The 25,702-nt window shown below is 36.1% G+C and overlaps 1 protein-coding gene across 12 annotated transcripts in view; it reads right to left on the reverse strand.

The window, feature by feature from the left end:
* PARD3 (par-3 family cell polarity regulator) overlaps positions 1-25,702 on the reverse strand; it is a 467,456-nt gene that overhangs the window by 210,957 nt on the left and 230,797 nt on the right. For all 12 annotated transcript variants that reach the window (XM_076331853.1, XM_076331849.1, XM_076331848.1 and 9 more), the window contains 4 exons: positions 14,463-14,554; positions 11,660-11,743; positions 1,931-2,056; positions 153-535 (listed from right to left, as the gene is read on the reverse strand). In XM_076331853.1, coding sequence (XP_076187968.1) covers positions 153-535; positions 1,931-2,056; positions 11,660-11,743; positions 14,463-14,554 — 685 coding nt within the window. The remainder of the gene's footprint in view (positions 1-152; positions 536-1,930; positions 2,057-11,659; positions 11,744-14,462; positions 14,555-25,702) is intronic.

Here is a 25,702-nt window from a genome sequence, read left to right on the forward strand (position 1 = left end):
GGGCGTGCTGTCAGGGACAAAGCCACTTGGCTTCAAAAATTAATTCATCACTTCCCCTGTGCTTCTGCAAGCTGTCCTGCCCAATACAACGGCACTGGACACACGTACACACACATATCTCATGCTGTATGAGGAGCGCACTACTGCCTTACCTTTTCTGAGCTGTATACTGAGCCTCTTCCCTATCTTTTTGGCGTTATACCCACTGTTTGCAGTGGAGGTGAGAACTTTCTGAGGTGACGGTACCAGGCCCGAGGGTGGTTTTCCTGATGAATTCACACTATGAGGTAGCTGCGAGTATGAGTCTGTCTGGTCGGACTGGTTACCCGCTCGAGACATTCTTTGTAACGTGTGAAGTCCAGAATTGTTAATACTTTTGCTGTCAGCATACTGGGAATCGGGGCTGAACCGGCTGGAGTAGTATGTGTTCTTCTCGCTTTGGGACAACTGTTCATACTGCTCTTTATTTGCCGCAGGGACCACATGGAACCAAATGAACGGCGTACGCATGGCTTGGCGAAACATATGCTGTGCTCTAGGTTTCAGAACGAACAGAAAATTAGCAAATTAGGACTGGCAGACTACAAGACATTATAAGCATAATTACTGATGTTAATTAAGCAACACGAGCTGACAGACACATTGCACTCAAGCATAAACCATAAAACTTGAATCTGTTCACTAGTCTACTTGGTCTGCTTTTTGCTAAGGTTTATTGCCCCAGGGTAACACAATGGTTAAATATGCTTAACAACTGACGTACCAAATACCAGACTAGGAAAAGCAAAAATCTTAACCACTGTCTTGAAATGCAGACAGTTCTATGGCAGGACTGCACTGTCCTTTTGTTTTGAACCTTGATAATTGCTTCTTCAGATACAGTAATCACAGTGACAACAGAATTATTAGAATGAAAATTACACTTTTTACAAAGACTATGTATTTCCATAATTTGCTGAGAGTACATGCAGTCTTGCAAAAAGTCTAGTTTACACTTTATGTTTTGTAAGTTAGTAGTCTTTCAGAATACATTAAGAAATAGGAGAAAAATGCTTAATCCTGCACAGACATCGGGCTCTAGGTCACCATCCGAAGTACACAAAGTCAACAAGTCTCTTCACAGACTTAACAAATTGTGATTCAGAACCACAGAACAAGCAGAGACAAGCTGTTTTCAACCATACGGTACAGGGTCATGTTCCAACCCAGGTTAGAGTCAAAGAAATAAAAAACACATTTCAAATGTATATTAAGTATAGGGCAATCAGAAAAAATGACGTTCCTTTGGCCCTCAACATGTTAGGGTTTTCAGAACAATATTATCATCATTGAAATCACTCATTTTCTGCATACCTCTTTTCTGCTTTCTCTTTCAATTATCTGTGTGCGAACTACAACCTGATTTCACTTTTAAAAGTCTTTCTGATTCACCATTTCGGGATTCTACCAAGTCCAGACTTCCACTGAGCAAATATTTATGATCTCTCAAACTTCTCCAGGAAGTTTCTGCATATAGGACCTTTAGTTCTCACACATACAAAACCACATGTTAATGTGGTTAATGTGTGTTAATGTTAAAAATAAAGTCTCTATGCTGTCCACGTATACTGAACATGATGCGTTGCAAGTATAAGAGCAAATAATCACATGGGAATTTCACAATAAACAGTTTACCAACGCAAGAAGAAAAAAATCCATAACATGCAAAAACAATCAAATGAGAAGTGCATATACTCTAATGACAATAATTATCCTGAATTATTTGTAGTTTAGCTAATTAAAAACCACTAACGTCCCTTACTGTATCCAGTCTTTATTTGAAAGGCAAGCTTAGACAATTTTTTCTTAAATACTTTATTTCCTCAAATTACTGCAAGGTGCAGTGTTAAAGATTCAATAATGCAATGTAACGTGCGGTAAGTATACTTACTGTTCAAATCTCCTATTCCGAAGGTCTCCATCATTAATCCTGACAATACAATCATTCTCACGAAAAAGGTTTTCTTGTTCAGCTTTTCCACCTTTCTCCAATCGCTTTACCAACAGCCCCAGGGTTCTGGAATATTAATTTTACAAATTATTATTGTTCTAACAATTTGCAGCATAAAAATCCTACTGATTTAATATTTTATCATAATCACTATAGAAACTAAATTTTAAACCATCTTTACCTTGAAGTAGGATATCATAGTTTCAAATAATTTATAAGCATTACCTGAGTTATTATCCCTTATCCATGAAAGAAAGACCCTAGGTGAATCAAGCACATCATTTAGAAGTAAGAACGAACAGGCAGTGTGATGATAGCACGTCCATTCTTGCAAAAGGCCTAGATGTCTGAGCAGTAAAAGCTCCAAGAAGCACCACACATCTGACAGCCAGCCCCTTTTGTGCTACTTAACTGAAGTTGAACAGGTTCAACTTAAAATTTGAATTTCTGAATTAGCAGAGAATACCACAGCCTTCACTACTGCTTCTGTGCAAGTGAAACATGGGGTCATCTCACGTAATAACCAGCCTATAACGAAGGGATGAAGAGAGGATTCAGGAACTTCATGCGAACCAAATGCTTTTATTTTTAAGCCTTAACTTTTTTTACTAAACAGCAAAGAGGAAATTAAAAACTTAAATGCCATTTTTAATTCAGCCTATTATCTTAAATTAATTGGTTCAGTAGACTGAAGACAATTACCATTTGATAACCTCTGCTCAATGAGTTGGTCACCTCTGTCTAGTGCTTAGGCACAGTGTCATCTTAAGGACATTCTTAGAGAGAAAAGGCAAACAAATATTCAACCTGAAATTATGAAATGGATCCTGAAGAGTGGATTTCTGAGGTACTGGTGGGATAGTGTGAAAAGTCAATGATGTTTCTATACCTGAACTCTAGGTTTGAAGGAGGATTCAATCTTCAGGATTATTCTTGCATCGACACTGCATTTGTTTTTTTTTAAAGAAGATCAGCTTTACTTTGAAATCCCACAGGACATATCAGTGGGTCAAATTCACATCATCCAAGTCAACAGCATTACTTTTTCAGACGTCCTTTCAAGGTATGGCGTGGAAAATACTTGGTTGCGTGGCAGGAATTGCAAGACCACATACGTCTTTTAGCACAAAACTTTCAGTGATCATAGCACTTCAGTTCACACATACCTCAAAGTAAATGAGCAGTCAGTGATGCTTAAAAGGGCTCCTCATGCACTCAAAAGTTATTTATGCACTTGAGCACTTCATCAAATGGGTCAGAAAAGCAAAATTAACTTATTTCTTCCACTTTAAATTCTTCATTTACCAATTTATCATAAACATATGCAAATAAGACATTTAATTTACAGAACAGTCATACGTTTTCTCCTACAAGGCAGATGAAGGAGTAAGAGAAACAATCCTAGTAGTATTTCCATTTTGGAACCACCTAGAGACATTAAGATGTGATGTTGAAAGGATCCTCTACATGTAAACAGACCGTGAGGAGAAAAACAACATAAAGCATTTTGACAACACAAATCATCAAATGACATTTGAGTCAGACATTAACATTTAAGTGATACTATTCTGTTTCCAACTGATACGGAGTATTTTGCAAACACCCAGCGTACTGCACCTTTGACCTGTCTGGGGTTTCCATCAGAGGCAAACCTTTTCCACCCTCATTTCGTTCCTGATGGACCACCTGGGTGCAGTCACTGATGCTAACCGTGATTGGGCTTGACTTTAGCTCAGCTGCTGCACTTAGCAATCTGTCTCTTTGCAGTAACACTGGTGAGCACAAGGACCAGAAAAATTCCATAAAGCTAAAGTATCATTTCTCTAGAATACACTCATTTCAGAAAAAAAAAAAAATTATTGAAAAACACAACAAATACTAGTGTGCATCTAGTCCTATCCCTCCCCATCCCAAGCTGATATTCTTTGGGTTTGGAAAGTTCCACCTTTTGTAGATTCCTTCCAACAACCCAGCATCTCCCATTAAAAAGGAAAATAAAAAAAAGCAAAACCAATTTTCCCAAATTTCCCAAAGCAAAAACAATTCTTCCATGGTTTTTTTTTTCTGATCACCAAGGTAGTGAAACACCTTGTATTATCTAGATATTTTAGGTGGTCTTCTGTTTGCCTTTCCCACAATCCTCTAATAGTTTGCATGACAAAAAATTCTAAAACTCCACAACAGTCACACACTAATTTAATGACCTCGTTGTGCTCCATTTATTGTACTAAAATTTGCTGATAATGATGAAGGTATGTTGTCACAGGAAGTAAAACAAAACAAATTTTAAAAATATTGATTCAATCCCTTTTTCCTTCTGTTCACTAAAATAAGCTTTCAACACAGTCTCAGATTTTTAAAACTGATAAATAATTATAAAAAATAAAGTTTTATGGCTTGTTTGTTACTTGCAGAAAGCACTAAAATAACAGTTATGAATGTTAATGATGAAAAGGAAAGAGACTTGTACGCCTTCACTACATTAGTTTTATCAGAATTATAGTTTTGATACACATAAAACCGATGGTTAGAAAACGAGTTTGTGACTTTTTCACTTGTGAGTTGTTGCATTTCTCTGGGGAGACAATGTCTTTGAGCTCCAAAGTGAAGTTATTGAAGAGGGTATCTCTAAATGGGTAAGAGATAAACAAGCAAATATAAAATTGGGAATGCTACATTTAAAAGAAAACCACTAAAATATTTGAGGAAGAGAGGAAAGAATTGTGTCTACTCTTCCTTTTCTTTCACCTCATGCCCAACAGCACTTTGATGCAGGTGTGCTCCTCTGTAATGCCCAAAGACAATTCAGAATTTGGATGTGCATGCAATGCTTGCACGAGAGCATACACAGTAACTGCAGCAGGTGCTTTGTTTATATCGTTAAATATAAAAAATATCAAAATACCAATATGCTAAATATCAAAACATATTCTACACAAGGTACAACACTCCCAAGTTAATACTATGATAATACACTATACAAAATAATATGATTATTTCATCCTAATGTCTCCGTGTACTTACGATTACGAAGTAATTGGTCTATCAATAGTTTTTGCATAGCATTTTTCTTGAAACGCTGCTTTCTACTGTTTTGCATTCTGAAGTTATATTAAATTATTAATGCAAGATGCATCTTTATGCATGGTTTGTCATTTCTTAAATTTACTTCACCTAAGCTGTCAAATCTAGTAAAAATATTACTCATCCTAACCAATGGTAAAATAATGTAACACATAAATAAACTACCAGTCAAAATTTCAAATAAGAAAGGCTACAAGTTCTACTAACGCAAGATTGCTCATCTCAAACACATGAGGATCTAGCTTTTTAAAAAATGTTAGAGCTAGGTTAACCAAGGCATATAAAGGTAAAGTCACTGAGAACAGATTCAAGGCTGGATGAACAGCCTGAGTCAAATTTGAAACCAGGATCCGCACAGTGCCTTTTCATGTATTTAATTTTTTTATATAAACACATGGGCCAAAAGATCCCTTTAGACACAGTTCCAGAAACAATTTCCTGAATGTGGTTCTGCATAGCAGAGTAAACTCTCCTAGAACTTGCAGAAAATCTATGTTACTGAAAATTTTAGTAACAAAAGCCAACCAATTTCCTACAGTATTTCTTCAGTATGTTATGGTTAGATGTAAGACTATGACTCTACAAAAAGGCATTATGTTTGTTGTTGCAGTAACTGGAGATAAACAGAGTAGACCTGGTACTGTAAATATGCAATAACCTAAAAACTAATTGGATTTTTTCTTTCCCTGCTGTATGCCACCACCATTAATCCTGGTAAGTGGAGATGTAGCTCTACTACAGTTTCAATATTATATTTCCTGTATTAGGAAAACATAAATTTTGAAAGCCTATAAACTAGTCTAATATAAAACACGTAAGTCTATATATATTTGCTTAAACTCAACCATGTAGCATACAAATATATATGGGCGCATTTGAATTTGCTTAAACTTGTCCAGTTAAACTAAGTCAACACGTATTCTAACATAAATTCTTCCATTATAAACATTTTAAAATATAACTTTTCAAGAATGAGATTAAATATTCTGTGAACCTTTGCAAAACACTGCAAGTCTACAACCCTGTCGAAACAATAATTATAAATGGAAATTTGGTACCTGCACTGTTTTAAACTAACGTTAGCTCACATGGGGACAGAAGGGAAACAGTATCAAAGCACAGAGCTCAATCTTTGTGTTTGTTTTAAATACCTAATTAGGAATGTAAACATCTTAGATTATATTAGCATTTGCACCACTGTATTTCCACAAGGTTCATTACTCTAATTATACAATTAAAATAAACTCAGCTACATGTGTTAACATTTCAGTTCTCAGTATAAATCACAACCAATGATAAAACTAGAAATAAACAGTGAATGTTTTATTGACATCTAAATTGCCTGAGTTAGTCTGGGTAGTTCTTTGAAATTGTGAACTCCCCACATGCCATACAGCTGTATGGAAATGATGATAATTTGTCTTAATAAAAACTGACAGTGTAAATACTATGAGAGTAATAAAAATATTACATTGAGCATCTAGAATATGATTTGGCCATCACCGCCCATTGTACATACACACTGAAGTTATTTACCTATTACCTGCAAGCTAACTGTAATATAATCAAATCAGACAGAAGAGAAAATAACCAATTTAGATGTTTATGTAAAGTCACTAACATGAAAAGGCAAAAACTAGATTAAGGGGCAAAAATAAGGATTGATTGAAAAGCCGATGTGTAGCGGTTTCATGCAATGAAAGATCTCTGAGAAGTTCTACAGGAACATAAACACGGTATAAATTTCCTGAGATTCGGAGGTTAGAGTAGGCAAATTAGCTTGTTTGTTCAAGTTAAATTATCGTGGCTGATCAATGCTAAATTTGACATAAACTCCTTAGCACAACATTGACGTCACGGCGCTACTGCGGAGCCATTAAAATAACTTTATCAGCTTTCATGCCTGAAGTCCGGAACCAATTTCCAATCTTTGGTAACTACTCCTCAGCTTTTCAGCTTGAATAATACTTCAAATTAAGTTTATATAACTTTTTAAAGGCTGAGAACAGACAAAGAAAGCCTTGAATTCAGCTAAAAGAGTGAGGGAATGCTACATTCACACCACAGGGAATCTTTTCCCAATGCGTAAGTTTTTGAAAACCACAGCTACCTTTGAGACTTAAAGTTGGAAATGCAGTAGAGGAATAAATGGAGATGCAGATAACACCTACCTCCTAGATGATCCAATGTAATGAATACAATCATTAGAGAAGCACCTTGAAGGCAGTATTAAGGACTCTCAGTATAGACAATGGCCATTAGATATTACTTTAGTTTTCTTTGTATCTTGAGTAAAAGACTAAAACTTCTACAGTGAAATATGAGGTGATTTATAAACTCTAGAAAATGAAGGGCACTTCCACTAAAAGCAAAAAAAACCCCAAAACTACAGAACAGAAAAACATATAAACAATTTTCTAGTACGGGGATTGTGTATACATCAATGCCTACCTTCATTTGAGGTTTTTAAATTTTTAATAAAATCTGTTAAATTTGTCATTTAAACTGACAAAAAGCAATAAAATTCAGTCTTTTCCCCATTCTTCTGAGACTTCCTTAATATTTTTAAGACATTTAGGATATATAACACAAAAACAGAGATTAAATATTTTTAGCTGCCAGGTTTTAGCTGTACGGTTTATCATGGATTTTGTGGCATACTTCAATAGGCAGAACAGCTGGCAGAGCCCTACATACTGCTCTGCTTCAAAGTAATGTGTCTAATACTTATTAATGGATGTTCTTTATGGGGTTTTCAGATGAATATCCCAATCCTTTTCTGTTCTGTTTTATCACAGTAGTCTTGGGACTATGGGACTATAACTTCCATATCATTATTCACAGAGATTTCCGATATTATCTCATATATTCCTTGTGTCAGTTGAATCTCCTTCCAAAGACAGACATGGCAGGATTTCGGAAGAGCAGCTAGGGTATAGAGCTTGAGAAGATTTCAAAGACTCTTAAAAGTAGAAAAAGCCATATGATGGTAAATTATGCTATAATTACTACTACGCTTGCAGAGAACTCGATGCAACCCCATTTATGCATCAACATAACATCCCCCATCAGCCAGGATGGCTCAAATGCTATTCTTAAGGGACTGAGTGCTTGCTCTCCTCTCTGAGCACCTAATAAGAAACAAGGATTGGCGCTAAAAGGCAATTTTGCACAGATTTAGAATTTTCTTTCCTTTTATGCTTTCCTCTCATTCATTTCCTCTTTCCTCTACTCTTATCTAAACACTTTGCTGTTCACTTTCTATTCTGTCCTTCTTTCTGCTTTCGTTTTCATGCTTCCTATTCTGCTTAGCACTGCATCTATGCCATTGCAAAAATGTGCAAGCAGGTTTTGCAAACAAAAAGTTTATCTTGAAAAACTTCACAACCATGAAGTGATGAATATCATCCTCCCTTTTGATAAGGTGAACAAACTCTGTTATCCAAAGCATATGATCAAAAGGCCAATAAAGGACTGATAAACTTCTAGAGGTAAAAACAGAAGGATAATAAGGAAACATATCCATAGAAGAAAGTTTGACCACGTCTGTATGAATCAATAGTACTTTTCCCAGAGAATTATGGAGAGATTTTTTTTTTCCCCCGTTAAAAAAAAGTCTCAGTTTTACTAGGAACAGAAATAATTAGTAGCATCTATATAGACGAGGCAGAGATTTTTACACATTTTCTTCAAGATCAAAAGCCAATATTGAAGACAGATTCTTACTCCAAACTCAAACCCTCAAAAGACCATGAAAAAGCCAAATATTTCCTCAATATAAATAAAGGACATAGTTATGGCATATAATTTTTAGAGGTTTGGGGTGTTTGCTTTGAGGGAGGGAGGATTTTTGATGGGAGAAGGCCCCTGCTTATTGCATAGGGGAAGAAAGGGAGAATTGAATTAGTATGTTTCTACACTTTTTCACTTTTTTAAATTATTGATTTAATAACCATTGCCTATTGAGTAACATTTGCAAAAGCAAAAGAAAGGAACTGGAAGAAAATTGAAAACACAGCATAACTGGAATTGAACACCAAGCAAATATAAAACAACAGTGGGCCAATGGACTAAGCTACGTGATACATCAGATCTTTTATTTTTGGACATCCCTCAAAGTCTTTACTGAGTCTTGTGTTTGGTTTTGTATATTTAGGTTTCTACTGAGCAGATCCCCTGCTCAAGTAAGTTAGTTCACTGCAGCACGGAGCATTATGCTTTACAGCCAGAAGAGGAACAAAGAGCAGCCATGTGCTAGAGTGAGAAACAAGTAGGCAGAAGAGGATTCCTGCCAAGTATCTGCTCTCCCTCTGAATCTAGCAAAAGGAGAACCAAGTGTATCTTATCTGCTCAAAAGAGCTGGGGGGACCAGGAGAAGAAAAAAAAAAGAGGAAACCAAAAACCCCCACCAAGTGCTCCAAAACTGAAGTTGGGTGCATTTCTTTCCCTGCCCACACTGCAGGCTGCAGGCAGCTGGAGAAAATGTCTTTGTTCTCACTGAAAACGTGTAGAGGTGTGGGCACAGCTGACAGTAAAGCAGCAGTACAACACGAGTGCTTATAATCAATACCAAGCAATGAACTCTACTTTTCTTCCACTACAATGCAGAGAGCATGGGAGAAACGTTTTGGAAATATCCGAGGTCCTCTCCAACTCTGCTCCTCTGCACTTTCAAGACATGGACCCAAGTATCTCCCTTCTCCAGCAGATTATTTTTTGGGGGGGTCAAAAAAACTCAGACAGCAATTGCACATACCATCCATTTTTCAATGAGAGGAGTTCTAATATTAGGAAGAAGTAGATAAATTTTAATATAAAAATTATTTGCCTTGTAACAGAATTTGATTTTCAAGTATGTCTTGATTCTAAGCATCTGCATTTAAAATTGGCTTTCCTGTAATAAAACTTTACCATATAATCCCAAACTCAGGACAAAAAAAGAATTTAAAGTCCTTCGTAGCTCTTGACATAGCTAGCGTCCTTAAAAAAAGTGAGATATTTTATTTCTGTGTTTATGGCTTCCTCATTTTACATGCTATCATTATGTATAAACAGTTTAAGCTTCACCTCAGACTTGACAACCACACTAACAGCCTGGAAGTGAATTTTACTTGAGTTAAAATTCTTATTCAAAATGTCAAAATATAAATTTCTAACATCAATTTTATTAAATAAGTACTTAGTAGGCAGCCAACATTTTTTGGTCTTTTTCTTGGCCTTCACACTGTCTAAATCCCAGATAACTGTGTGAAAATTTCAACCATTTCCAACTTTAGGGGATTTACTTGTGACCTTACTTTTGAAGTATCATTCACTCATGCCCTTTCCATCCCCACGCTGCATTTACTAAATTTCAGATCATGAATAGAAGAATTTACCACATTACAGAAGTTTGTTCTTAATACTTGTAGTCCTCAGAAAAAGTAGCCTTAAATTAAAAAAAAAATTACATTTTCTCATTAATACATGTCTGTATGGCAATGAAAGCATTGGGTTTAAAGTAACTATGGCAAATAAAACTCATACTGTGTTTAAAATCTTGTGAAGGTATTTGGTATAGAAGGAAAAATACATTTATCATCTCTGAAAATAGGTTGATATTAATTTTTGAGAGATATATATAGCAAGTTAGTTTTGCTCTAAACTGAAATTGGTGCTGGGTCAACAGACATGTGAGAACATAATACCCCTACCTGTGTAATCAAAGATTATTTTTTCAAAAATGTATTTGTTCCCCTTTTCCCTAAAGATGGAAAATACAGTGTATACTTAGAACATGCATCACCAAAATAAAATTTGCTTATATACCTGAAGAATTATCATTTTTTCAACATACCTAAAAGCTTCAAATCCACCACTAATTACCACAAAAGTTAAGCTATTTTTCTGAGACTATGTTAATGACCCTAAATGCTAAAACTCTACTTTAGCAAAGTAAGCATTAGAGATGATGCATTCTGTTTATTAATATAATCCCCCAAACGATATCTTTAATGTAAATTACTTTCTTTACTTTTTTTTTTTTTAATCATTCAAACCTCAGGAGTTCCAGCTTGTCATATAACTAAAATGGGTTCACCTTCCCCAAAACCAGAACATTTCAACTGGTTTTGCTACTTCATTTTAACCCCAACAGATGGGCCGACACTAAATATCAAAAGCATGATGATTGTTTTCTCCTCCACTAGGATGCCTCTGGTTTAGACTCCTGCTGTTATTTTGGAACTTGTGGCTCTAAACAGTCAGCAAGGAAATGTTGCATAAATATCCACCTGAACTAAAGCAGCAGATTATAATTTTTAAGAGTCCAAAAGGAAACGTCCTTATAATTCAATTTCCCATGAGATCACAACAGAACCTCTATTAAAGCCCCGCAGTTCTAACTCATTTTAAGCAGTGCCTTTCCATTATAGAGTCCATTCCAAGTACAGTCAGTAAACTTGCATTTCTTCCGGTCAGTGAGACTGCCTTTTGAAAAACATACAATATTCTACAGAAGGCAAAGGTACACAATACAAAAATTAACACAACTAAGATAAAACACAGCAAGTTATGTTTCAATTAAAATCCTACACGATACATTACCTTCCACCTCGGGCACTGAAAGGCACTACATGGATTCCCAAAGGCCCGCCGTCGTTGGAGACTTCTACGAGCTTTACCATATCACTGTGAGACAATGACAAATGAGGGAATATGAACATGTACCGTGAAGGAACCAAAAAACCCCACACAAACATACACAGAAAAATAAAATCATTCCAGAAATCAAGTCATGGTGATGAAAGCACTGTTGAATACTACGTACCTGAAGATTAATCTGATGGCATGAAAAGAGATCAATCATCAAAAACAGTTAAATTAATAAAACAAACAAAAATCAAAGAATTTTTTTGTAAACTTAGTTTGCTATATAAAAATAGGTATCATCATTGCATGCATGTTGGTTTTATTTCTTCCTTATTCTAAAGTTAAATGTAAAGTAAACTGTTCTGACTGCCAAGCAGAAAACCTTAAATACCACATACAATTTTTCCTCAAAAGCCTAAAAGCCGATCATAGCACTAGCATGCTTTATTTTTTATCTTAGGGAGAGCCCACTCTAAGCCTTAACATTAGCTTTTACACAACTACCCCTTAATCAAATGAGGATTATTAAATTTTTAGTTGATTAAATTCTTACAGTTTTGAAACACATGAATTTGTTTTATTGTAATTCCGTGTCTTTTACTGGAAGTTTGCTGTATCTATATGTCCTTACTAGGCAAAGTTTCCAAAGTAAGATTTAACTAGAACATTCAAAACCAACCAGACGTCCTCCTGAAGCAACTATGCATCTAGTTTTCAATTATACTTTTTGCTGTAGAGAGGGGAAAAGTGAAAGAGGAAAGTACAGGTTCAGAAAGAGACATGCAAAAACTCTAGAAATAGATTTGGACCAAATCTACTGATGCATTTGAAATATGCCCACATCTGGAAGGGTGGAATATAGCCCATAAACCATAAAGAGTTATAAATACCCAAATGAGAAAATAATACACGAAGGCCAAACTTCTCAGTAAATCTGGAAGTGAGAGATCTGAACGAAAGCCACAATTCTAAATTTGTGGCTTATGCCTCTCTCTAGTATTACATACTTCTTCCATATTTCCTGGCACTACATATATACACACAGATCTTTGAAAAGCTTGTTTTTCATAAGCGTACAAATCAAATTTAATCTAGAAATGGAGCAAAGAGCAAGACCAATGCCCTATGATAGCAGTAAAAGATTTTCTACTTTCTTCAATAAGCTCTTGATCATATGGTGGCCCATCATGAAAGCTTGCCGCGCTTAATCTGGATTCTGAGAATAACCAGACCACATATTGTTAGGAAGTCAACAAAAATCCTGCGTTACAGCTTGTTTTATATTTCTTCTACATTAAATTTTTTTAATATATTTTTAAGGTAGCCTTTACATTTGTTGTATGCCTCAATTTGTGTCTTATTTTTTTAACTCATTTTTTAAACACCACAAATGGAAGGTCTCTATCCCTGTTGCCACAGTTTAGCTCAAGAAAGTATTGCAACAATAGGAGAGCTGAGAGACGTCAGCCAAAAACGTGGTATTCTTCAGACCTGGACCAATGTTTTAAGACTGATGGCATTACAGCATTTGGTAACATTCCCTGCCTCAGTTTCTGTATAGGCTAACTTGTTCTACTGCTTGAGTCAGTTAACCTTCCTTTTTTCCAAAATACACACTTAAGGTCTAAGCACTCATTTTTCTTACACTTTTTCTTCAAAAAAATCCATCCCAAATTCAAATGCTAAACTCTGTAAAACGGAAAACAAAATTAAATGATCCCTTCCTAAGACAGATTGTTTCAATTTTGGTTCCTGATTTTCTCAGAAGTTTGGGCCAACTACTTCAAACAAACATACAAAGAAGTATGATATCAAAACAGAAAAGAATGAAGTAGCTTATGATGAGAAGTCAATAGGTTGCTTAAAAGCAACACCAAGAAGCATTAAATTTGACAGAAGTTCTGCAAACTCTATTTAGCAAACAGCATTTGGAATTTACAATGTAACAGATTTTGTAAATGGAACAGAGTAAAACTCAGCATGTATTGCCTAATAGATGTCACCATGATCTTTATCTATGATTTAAACCCTCTGCACCTAATTCATAATTTAATCCAGAAATAATAGGAGCAGAAAATTTATTTTTATTTAAAATTTAAGTTTAACCAATTTAAAAGGTTTAAATTAAGGGTAGAAGGCATATATTCTCATTAATTCCATAGTGAGGTATGAATCAGCTCTTTGCAATGAAATGCAAAAGGTCAAGCTTGCTGTATCTCGTGATGAAATAAAATATCCTTTATTGAGTTTTTTAAAATTAGGAAGAGCTTCCCAGTCCTAAGCAACATCAGTTTTGATCCATTCACAAAGTACGAGGTTTTTGACCACACAACTTACGTGACCCCCATGCATATCTTCCCAGTAGACTGTGAACTGGTGACAGGAATTAAGATTTTCCCTTTTGAAATTTTCGCCTGTTGATCTATTTGTGCTAGCACTGACCCTATTCCTTCTGTCAAGTTTTCAGAGTTCCATCAAATAAGCATCTTCTTTGAGGCAGAAAATCTACTATAGCATCAGCACTTATAAATGTCAACTTTCCAATGCTCATCTTTAACACAGACTTTTTAAACTGTTTAAAATCTCCTTTAAAAAGGTCCATGAAGCAAATTGTTTAAAACCAAAATGACACATAACCTAAAAAGGACTGCCCCACTTTCTCAAGAGCAGTATCACTCATATTATTCGGAGTTTTTTGCTAGTCTATGTTCAGTTTCAAGACTCATCGTTAAAACAATGTGTTCTGCCAGTAACTTACTCCAAGGAAAAATTGGTAGCATTCTCCAAACCAGTGTCTGCATGTCCAACAGGCTCAACTCTGCTGTTGTCATCCTCTGTTTGATCTTCATCCTAGATATTAAAAAAAAAGAGAAAAAAAAATCATTTAAGTCTAGGTTTAATAGGTTAATTCATTTTAATAATGCCATTTTACCATTTTCAGATTATTGGGGTTACCACATGCGCAGTGGAAACGTGTGCTTCCACAACTACAAAAATCTTTTCTGTTGCTGTCTGAAACTGTTGTAAATTGTTTTTTGTCACTTTATGCATTTTTGTAATGATATTTATAGTTTAGTCAGTTTTATATCATAATTTTACTACAGTTATAAAAGCCACGCTACAGAAGCTATCACAGACAGCATTTTTTTAAAAGGTCAACAAGTAAAAGCACAAAAGCAGCTGACGGTCAGCGGTGTTTGGGCAAACTCCTCCCGAGCTCTCTCTGGGCAGGTTACTGGGGACTCGACTGAACACACAAGGCAGCTCACTGAGGCTCATTTGCAAAGAGTTAAAAACAGTATAAGAAAATGCAGCTTGTATAATTCCATAAAGTACCAAGACCTCTTTAAACATTTTATCACGGGCCTTTATTAATAGCATGCCAGAAAGGCTGACATCAAAGAGTTACGTGAGGCTCTAATGCTAACCAATTGATTTTATTTTTAATTTGACTTTCCAAAAAGTACATACATTATTCACCAGATGTATAATTTTAATGTCAAAGTTGTGAATGCTGTACTTTCAAATTTAGATCAAGGTAATTCAAGGACTACCAGTAAGAAGATCTAAAACCATTCTTATACCTGTGTTACTCATTAGAAGCTTATGCTTTCAATTACCCGTGTGACCAAACAGAAAATATTATAAAGTGTGAACAGTAGGTTTCAAACACGCACTGAGATTCTAGAGCCAGAGCCATCAGGTCAGTAAAATAATAAGTGATAGGTTATGAGTTTAGCACACAGAGTCAGACAACATATTAAATTATTGAAGAGATATTAAAGGCAGGCAGAGGCAGTTGGTAATGTCCAATTGACATTTCCACTGAGAATCTGCAAAAGCAGGAGGCTGGATGCATCAGGCTTCCATGGGCTGTGGATATGCCTTGTGCATCCTGGATAGCAGTGCGCTGCATGAAGCCAAGCTACTTGAAGATTGATGATCCTGTGTTTTGAGAGGCTTTAATATGCACTTCTTCATCATCTATCACTGTTAAGCACTAGGCAAGTAATACATTTCAAAGGTTAACCAGCATCTTGAACCTGCCTAGAACTGCATTATGAATGTAAACAAGAACTCAAAATAAAATATTTTCCATGTAGTAAAAGTTGCTTATAAACCCAATAAAAAGGATAATCCATATAATTCATAAATATGACATAAGATAGTGTTTACATTTCTATATTTACTGATTTCAGCTGAAGTTCTATATGTACCTCTGCATAAAGTTTAAAAATAAATAAATATTCAAATCTCCATCACAATTCTAACATTACACGCAAAAAGGTGGAAAATCAGAACATTCAGAGTTGTTTCACTTTAAAAAGAAGTGTTCCACCTTGTTTCATACAGCATCTTGCAGATCACTATTGCCATGGGTTTCCTGTTTTGAAGTTAGGGACACTGGTGACTGTAGAAAACTACATAAGTATTTATATTGCACTGAAGCTATTATCTGCAAGTCTAAAATCAGAGTTGCTGATGAAACACAATTTTGAATCTCAGCTATGATAAAAGGTCATCACAAATGAATGTGACTTTCTTAATACAATGTTTTTGGCAATTTTCCATGTGTGGTCTTTTCAAGCAAACATACGATAAGTATATACACATGTAAGAAGAGACTGAAATAACATCCTACCTATTAGTAGATATGCCTCTGCTAACAAACACGTCTGGCTTTATGCTGTGTCATTTTAGCACACATCTATGTATGTACAATGTAAGCATCATTCGTCTAGTACCACTTGGATCCTACACTTTACCATCTTTCAGCCCCACAAGTTTTTCCCTTCACTAGTTTAAAGTATAGTCCGTAAACAAAACTCCCCTTGCCCACTCAGTCTTTGCAGCAGTCCCTTCGGACTTGCTCTTGATAGACCCACTTTCAGTGCCCTCCTGGGATACAGCCCGCCGTGCAAGACTCGAGCTAAATCCTTGTGGAAATCCTTCTTTCCACCACTTCCCAGCTCTGATAGTATCTTTGCTCTCCTTCCCAGAGCCTCCTAATGTCAGCTCACACTTAAGCCTCTCCACTTGTTGCACATCCCGTTTTCTTTCTTTTCTGTCCCACCTAGTGGTCCAGAGGTTTATTCTTTCAAGGGAAGGAGCATCCCCCTGCTTGACCCCGAGCGCAGCCAGGATGAAGGCCACAGCCAACTTACCTGCCTCCTGCCTATACCGTATCCTTTAATATTAGGATATAACACATCAGAAATTGCAAACCAAAAGCTATGTAAAACAGATGCTATCTGGCACCATCACATCTACTTTTTGTGCCTTTTGTATGGAGAATTATAAACACAGCAAGTTTTGGAACCAGACTCACTGTCAGTTATCCAAGCAATTAAGAAACAGCAGCTCCCACACGCCTGTGTCTGGCTTTTCCAGGACAGCAGACAGATTTGTATCAAAAACATGCATGTGCCTGTAAATAGGTGCTTAGGGGAGGAATCACAACCCTAATGAGAGCACTATTGCCATAATCAACAGATGTATGATGTATCCTTTTAAAAATCTTTAATATTACAGTAATCAGGCTCTCTTTTCTTCTCAAAATAACACAGATTTTGATTTACATTGAAGTGAACGGAGACAAAAATTGGACACCTGCAGAGGGATTTGACTTAAAATTCTGATTTACTAAGAAAAGTAACTAGCTGTGAAAATCTCTGCATCAAGCAATTATTTCTTTATTTGGAAAGTAGTTTTCTTCTGAAAGGCAAATTCCACCTGGATGTGCTATCACGAGGTAAAATGAGGAAAAGGACATTTAGAAGAGCAAGAAAGCTTCCAAGAACCTAGAGGGATATTATTGCAGATATTTCTCAGAAATAACTGATTTGAGCAAACTCCCAAACTTGTAAGGTTTCTTTTCTCTCTATAAAAACACCGATTCCTGCTATATCAAAAGATACAGGTTTTAACGTACAGCCACTAAAGACTGAATGGTATTTTTTTCCAAAATCGAAATAGAGTAATTAAAAGATCTTTTCATTTTTACAGCACAGAGGAAAATTTAAAGCACCTCTTCCAATGTACTTCTACATATCCTGACGTGTTCAGTGTAAAATTCCCCCAATTCCCTTTTGCTGAGATGACTCAGCCAGGGCTTCTCACCCGGGCCTCGCTGTGCCACCAGACACGGATGTAACTTTCCATAAAGCATCCATGCCATCTGCCATGTATTTAGGCTACTAATACAGAGATTAAACAATATAATGACAACTTTGAACAATGGCATCAAACAGAAAGGAAACTTCTTGAAATCTGTTTTAGTTAGTTTAAGAGAACTAGGGATTTCAAAGAGTTATTCTTACTTTTAAATGGATCTGTACAAAATTCCTGTCTTGTAAATTAATTTTGTGCAGAGGTACACAGTAGCAGATTGTTGCAAAAATTTTTAAAAAATTGCCATTGTTCTAAAGATAAAAAAAAATTCATTATTGTTCTAAGTTCTGTAATAAAATTAATGACTCAAAACCTGAAAAAATTATCTTAACTGCTCAAAATGGACTATTAGTGCTAGCACTTCTGCCTATAAAAAGGTCCATTTCACAGTCCACCTGCACAGCGTTAATGAAATACATATGAAAAGTTGCCAATTTTTTTGTATTTTTGAAGAAAGTTTCCCTATCGCTCTTAGGATTACAAAATACTCAGAGTTAAGAAATGTTAGCAGTACACTTGCCAACAGAACCTTATTCAATATATATGAGCCCAGATAGTCCCTTTAATTACATTTTCTGAGATTATTTCTGAGTGAAGACTGCCTTGTGTCATTTCCAAAGCTCAAAACCAGCCATGCCTTTCCTTTCTCACTGGACATTTTATCTTTCATTACCGAAATATCAGCTCCCGCGTCTGATTAATCCAGAGCCTACTGTGGATTACTACTACTGGTAGTCTACTACTACCAGTCACTACTTCATCTTCAAAGAAGCACTTTCCCACTCATCTCTGCTGTTCAATACACTTCTAATGAACTCCCCCAAATCCTAAGCAGAACTTCTTCACATTCCCTCATCTTTTGACGATTACCTGCAGAAAACTCAATAGCAGCCAGGGAGTCTGAATAAAGTTAGTGCAGTCACTTAAATTCCTACGTTTCATTTGTGCAGTCTTTATTTCTAGGCGCCTGGTCTGAGAAAGTGCCGATTACAATCTACTTCAGCCAGACACAATGGGAAATGGGCTCTGAGGGCATGTAAGGGTTATGTATAAATCTGTCTTCTCTGAACACTTAATCCCATCTCTCAAATTCCAATAGCAATGTCTCCATTCTACCAATAACTGAAAAAAATGGCAGTAAAGGTGTTTGGCTTGGGTGTTGGGTTTTTTTCAGTTCAGAGGGATATAATAATTATTTCATTATTGTTCAGAAAGTGATTGGGTATTTTAGTGATAATGGTTGCATGAAAGAGAGTAACTCTGCTTTCAAATGACTTGAACACTCTATGGCAAGGCCTGCTACTCTGACCAACACAAGAGAAAAAAACTGATGAGTCACTTATTGTGTAAACAGCAACTGTGTTGTGCACTGAGTAAATCCAAATTAGCATTAAAGAAAGGGAAGCTGTAAGTAAAGTTTATCGTAATACATGTGTGCATGGAGCTGTGCTAAGGTTTCACCACCGACCTCCCTTCTGCACGTTTTCCTCATTCACTTCTACAACCTGCAGTGTTAAATTCATTCCACTTGTGTCTCTACCTGCACCTCCAACACCAACTAGGCTCCCTTTCCCACACCTGTGCCTTCCTGCCCTGACTTTGCTGTTAACCTACACTCAATTTAGAGAGCTTAATACTCCACCTTGTCTGAGTGCCGGGAAGGGGATTATGGAAAGCCAAAACACCCAGGGTACCGGTGCTCAGCATCTGCGCCCGGCCCCATCCCGCAGCAAGCACAAGCCGGCATCACAGCCGGCTCAGCCCCACCGCAGAGCCCTCACCCGAGAAAGCACGCTCAACCATTCTGAGATTTAACGTATCCAGTGAAAAGAGAAAGTCTGGGAAATTTAGCTGTAAACTATAGTAAATCTGCTTGCATTGTACACAATCAAATTTTTTTCTGACTTGTGAAGTTGTTAACTGAACAAGAGATCCAGCCTCAGCAGAAAAGACGGGCTGACATAGGTACACAAGAGCTATTCAAAGGAACCCTCTTTTAAAACATAATTAAACCTGTTTTGTATTTTTACTAGTCTGCAGAGTAACTGCAGCGAAGTACTTTCGCACAGGGTGGATGTTCTCATACAACACTTTCAGCATTTTTACTAGCATTAGCAACATAAAGCGGGGTCTTGAAATGGCAAGCAATTGCAACTGTCACGGTAAACAGGCAGAGTGACCAGCGTGAGCAACATATGATAAATGTATCAGTCATACACCCCTCTGCAAACGAAAGCCTGTCAATACACAGCCTCTGTGTTTTGGAAGAAGAATTCAAGCTTGTTTGTTTTATAGCATTTAATTTTTTTAAATTTTAGTATAGTGAGTGAAAGTACTGTAAATACCAAACAGAAAGGAACAGTATATAATGTCCAACAGGTGCTTTAGATTTTACTGTAGAGTAGGACACATTATCAATAACAAAAAGCTCCTGAAAGACTGTGCACCAGTAATTTTTTCCCCAGGCAGGACACAACAAAAGTAATACTTGTGTTATTAAAATATACCCTTCCCTTCATCTTTCCCTTTTTATTCTCTTGCACTTCTCTGTAATGATTATGGAAGAAGAGACCGTATTTGCTATTAGTCTCCTGGCAGCCGTGTTTTATAAATGTTTATTTGGTCCTTGTAACATAAAGTAGGTTCTCTCTCTGTATGATCAGACTTGATAGAAAACAGCTCCTAAGGGACCTATTTTCCTGTGTCTTAACTAGCACAAATATACCAGCATCAGGCTTTTGTGCTAATGTTCTCACTTCTTGATTAACCGGCCAAATCTCCAGAGAATGGCAATTTTCAATCAAATCTGAAAAGCAGTTACAAAGATCACATGGGGAAAAAACAAAAGTTATTGAATAAAAAAATAGGGTTTCTCCCTCTTGAACACTTACAAATGCACAAATAATTAGGTGAGAGTTTTGTGTAATCCACATCAGTCCTATACTAGGTGCACTGCTATTATCAGTAATCCAGGGAGAGAGGAACCTTACATTAAATCATCATCCACTTAAACAAAAAAAACCACACAAAAAATTAAATCTTTTATATATATATATGAGTTAATATTCTCCTTACATCCCAGTCATCCCTATGTTATTCACATCCTTGTGCAGGATGGTCATCCCCCAATTGGAAATGGCAATATTTATACAGTTTCTATATGCCTCACTACTCTAAAATGAAATTTGCCTTGCTTAGTCAAATCAGTGAATAGACATCATATAGACACCGAGGAGCACAGAATGGAAGGGATTTCCCAGGTCTCTGATGAATATCAAATTCATCCCCTGCTATCACAGACAATCATCTCTTATTTCCCATTTAATAAACTGATCAAGCTGAGCCTTAAAACTGGTTGGCTTCATAATGGCACTATTTCTGTTGTGAAGTGCCTTGAAAGGAAATGTTTTTACAGATTTAGAGGGAGATGTATTTGATTTCCCATTGTCCAAAAAGCAGAACACCAGATAGCCAATGAATATAATTTGATACAACCTTCCTTTGACAAACCTATATGACACTTTGTTCAGTTTTGACTAACTACCATTTTTTCATGCCTAATGACTCTTCTTAAAACATATATTAAAAGCCTTGTAATACTAATAAAAACTGAGCAAGCCCTATACTGTCTCAATTATTTTGTAGCATATATTAGTTTAGAGGTTTACTGAAGTCCATAGTCTTTAGGGGCTCAACAACCTGTAATATGTCACTGAAATCGCACACATACATTCTGTAATAATTTGGTGGCACACACCTCTATCGCACAGCTAGCCAGGCTAACGGCAGGAGCACAACACAAATACTGCTCGGCCATTTAACTGAGCTTCCACTAAAAAAGCTTTTTACTAGAAGATGCTGCAGTTAATTCTTTTTTACAGTAGGCACTGCAGACAGGACTGAAAAGTGCAAGAGCCTTTTAAGAGTTTTAGTAAGTTAGACAAAAGGTTTTCTTGCTAGTGAATTTCACTTGAGACATTTTGCCGGTTCTGCTTCTTTACAGTAACGAAGATCTTAGACATGACCTTACAGTGGTAGCTTGCCAACAAACAGCATGAAATGCATTAAAACTCAAAGGGTTTTTTTGTTGTTGATCGAACATGCTTGTTAATTAATGTAGCCGAATGGTCTATGCCTACCAGCAGAGAAAGAATACTGAGGAAAATAAAAAGAAAAAAAAGAAAAAAAATTGCAAATAAGCAACTCAGCAATCCCGTAGAAGGGAAACGGCACAAAATGGGATCTGATAGAGAAAGAAAACCATACTAACATCTAAAGGAACACTGATTCTCAAGCATTTCACAATGTGCATTATAATCATATTTCATAGACTGTATTCGTTGTTTGAGTGAAAACTACAAGATTTGTTTTCCTCAGACTGAGGGCATCCCACTCCAGACCGTTTCAGTGACTTCTCCAGGACTACTGACAGTCCAAGGTGGGAGGCAGAGGGAGGAGGTGTGCTGTAAACTGATAGCTACTGTAACAGATCCATACATCAAGGTTCCTCTACAGATGGCAAATATCAAATGGATAACAAAAATATGTAGCTGTTCCCACCAGATCACATTTAAGGGACATTTTAAAGAAGACTCAAGTGTTATTGTAGGACAACAACTATTTCATGGTCAGCCATTTTGCAACAGCTCTAAGTCCACAAATAATATGCATCACCGTAATACAGCATATTAGAAAATAGTATAATGATAATAATTCAGTGCCCTAAATTTCTGCTCATTGACAAATGGGTAAACTGTTGCCAAATTGAACCTGATAACACCTTGATGATCTATTTCTTGTATCAAAGAGAGACTTAAGATAAAGACAATATTGGGTCCCTTCTTAATTCCTACACTGACTTGCTATACAATAGTGGCAAAAATCACTTAAAAGTGCATTTCTCTATTAATATGTTGGGGATAATACTTCATGTTTGCCAAGAAAAATAAAGATAAGACTCTTGAATACGACACTTTGAAAAGCAGTAGTATTAAAATGTATCTTAATTGTCTCAGCAGCAGCTTAGGATGCTGAGCCACGAAACGCCTCTTCTTGCTCAAAGATACCAGACAAGTTTCACCTCTTCCTCTTCTTATCACATGGTAACGATTGCAGCCCATAACCTATTTTTTAAGCATTTTATTAGATGCAAAGTATCTGAAGGATTACAAAACTCAAGACATTTCATCACGTAAGGAATTTGTGAGACAGTTCACTTACAGAGCGACTCATAAACAAAACCAACCACAGCTAACGGGAATAGCTAGAAAAGGTTAGGCATGACCAGACAGGGCATCCCAGTGCTAACAGTGCCGCCTGTTGGGGAGTCCACTAAAATGAGTTTTTAAAAAGCAATGTGATGATAGAAAGTCAACTAGAAGATTAGATGCAACAAGAAAGTACTAACCTCTCATGTGCTAAATATTTGAAATAGCATGGACACTTTCAGTATTAACCAAAGCATCTAAAGAGCTTTCTGAAGATCTGATCAATAACAAATTATAGATGTGTCCATTGTATTACAAACAGAAGTACTTATCTCAGAGACCCATGTACAACTGTATCAAATTACCTCAAATTGATTGTTGCCTTAAAAATAAAATGGGTTCATTTTGTGTAACTGCCTAGTTACAGTTTGTATTCTGCTTTCTGTTTTTCCTCAGGATCCAAAACATATCTGTTTCACAGGCGAAAGTCTATGTTCTTTGTTTGTTTTAAATAAGGCTTATCTGCAGACTATTTCCATGTTCAAATCTCTGAAATTTTATACTCTTGTCATACGATTCACAGACTGACATATAGACCACCAGGATCTGCCAGTCTAAAACAAATATTAGGGTCCATATTAAATACAGATTCAAAGTCATACTTTGATGTCAGAATCATGGGAAATATTTTTAATGGAAATAGTTATCAGCTTTATTTGAAACGAGGCTACAATTATAGGTCAATGTATAATCAAATTCTCCTGCAAAGTTTAGCCCAAAGGCCAGGCCTGGTTTTGTGCAGGCTCTTTTATCATTTACCTTGAATAATGCAGGAATTACCTCAATTACAGAGACATCCCCACATGGTGAGCCAACATGAGTGTGGCACTTGCCACACTGCTGGTTGATGACTTCATATACCATTTATTTTCCCTTTCATCATGTTAACTGATACATACATATGCGTCTATATGCCACCACCCCCCCGGTTAACTCATATAATACCTACATATATTGAGAAAATTGCCCCTGCATTGGTAGAAGATGCTTTACTTGAATTATTTCACAACAGGAGTGATTTTTACAAAATGAAGTCGTTTTCTTGAAGAACTTGAGTTCTTCCTACTCCACAATTCCAGGATATACAGATCTGGGATTTCAGGACCAGCAAAGAACAAAAAACTAACATTCATTTTATATGGAGAAGTTGATGTTCATGGAAGGAAAAAAAAAACCCACAATATACTTCTAACATGGAGCGTTACTATGGCATCCAGGAAATATATATATATATATGCTTCTAAATATACATATGCATTTAGAAGGCCACAACAGCAAATACATCATTTTGTTCTTAAGGTAAGAAAAAATAAATTACATGGCAGTGCTACAACTACAGTGTGTTTGTTTTTTCTGTTGAGTAGTCTAAAGTAGGTCAAGTTAGGCACATCCATTAGTTCTCCTATAAATAGATCCACACTGAGTTCACCTGCTTGTAACTAATGTAGAACAACATAATTTTAAATACTTTTTTCTTTAATCTGACAAGTTAGCTTATTCTGTATATAGACATTAAAAAAAAGAAGTCATTAAGTCCTGCATGATTTTTAAAAGCCAAAGAAATGACAAAGGATACATGAAATTGGGACACACACTTCTTTCCCCTGCAGAAAACCAAATGTACATGCCTCCACCTATAAGTTTAGAGATCTGAAAGACTTCTGCAGAGATGTATTATAGATGAGTCACATAGTTTCCCCTTGATATCAAGACAAAGGAAAGGAGAAAATTCTGCATAAATCACTTCACATTTTCCCTGTAACGCTCCTGAATATATTATTATTCACCTCACCTTTTCAAAGACCGTGATTTTCATCCTTCTGAGGATTTTTTCTTTTTTTTTAAGATGCAAAAAGCATTTCTTATTTAGCAACTTGAATTTGTCATTAGGCAATTTTCAAACAGGTCTCATAGCTCTTTTATTCTTATTCATTTCTTTTTTCTTTTTTAATCTGAAATAGTCCCTTGTTGCTTGATTTGCAGATCTGTATCAGCACATGAGGATTTCACTAGCTTCAGCCAAGTACAGAACAGTCCGATCCCCTCGAGTACTGAATGTAGGAGTCAATTTAGAAGCAAGCTAAAAGTATAGCACTCTGTTCTCTGTCACACAAAACATCATTTTACTCACACAGGCATCTTAATAACAAAATTCAATTCTGGATATTTTTCTCGGCATGGCTCAGGACTGTTTAGAGATGACATCAGAAAGCTTATTGAAGACTTGGCTTTTTAAAAATTCAATTAAAATATCTGTCTTCAATAAGGTAAAAGTCCCTACATTGGTGGGAGTTTAAAGTTAGCATGTGTTCTTTAACTTTGAATTCATCTAATTTAGGAAACATAATGTTCAAAGGTTTTGGTTTCACACTACTAAAAATTACCATGTTAATTTTGCCCAAAGAACTAGAAAAACATAATTATACTATTTTATCATCTTGCTTAAAGATAAGTACATGGGTTTCCTCTCATTTAGACAGTGATTTATCTTCAGGTCTCATTTGCTAGCATTTGCTAACATATAGCTTCAATTTTTGACATTTTTGAATCAAATTCCTAC

The sequence above is a fragment of the Aptenodytes patagonicus genome, chromosome 2, assembly GCF_965638725.1.
Source record: "Aptenodytes patagonicus chromosome 2, bAptPat1.pri.cur, whole genome shotgun sequence".
In the NCBI taxonomy this organism is placed as follows: domain Eukaryota; kingdom Metazoa; phylum Chordata; class Aves; order Sphenisciformes; family Spheniscidae; genus Aptenodytes; species Aptenodytes patagonicus.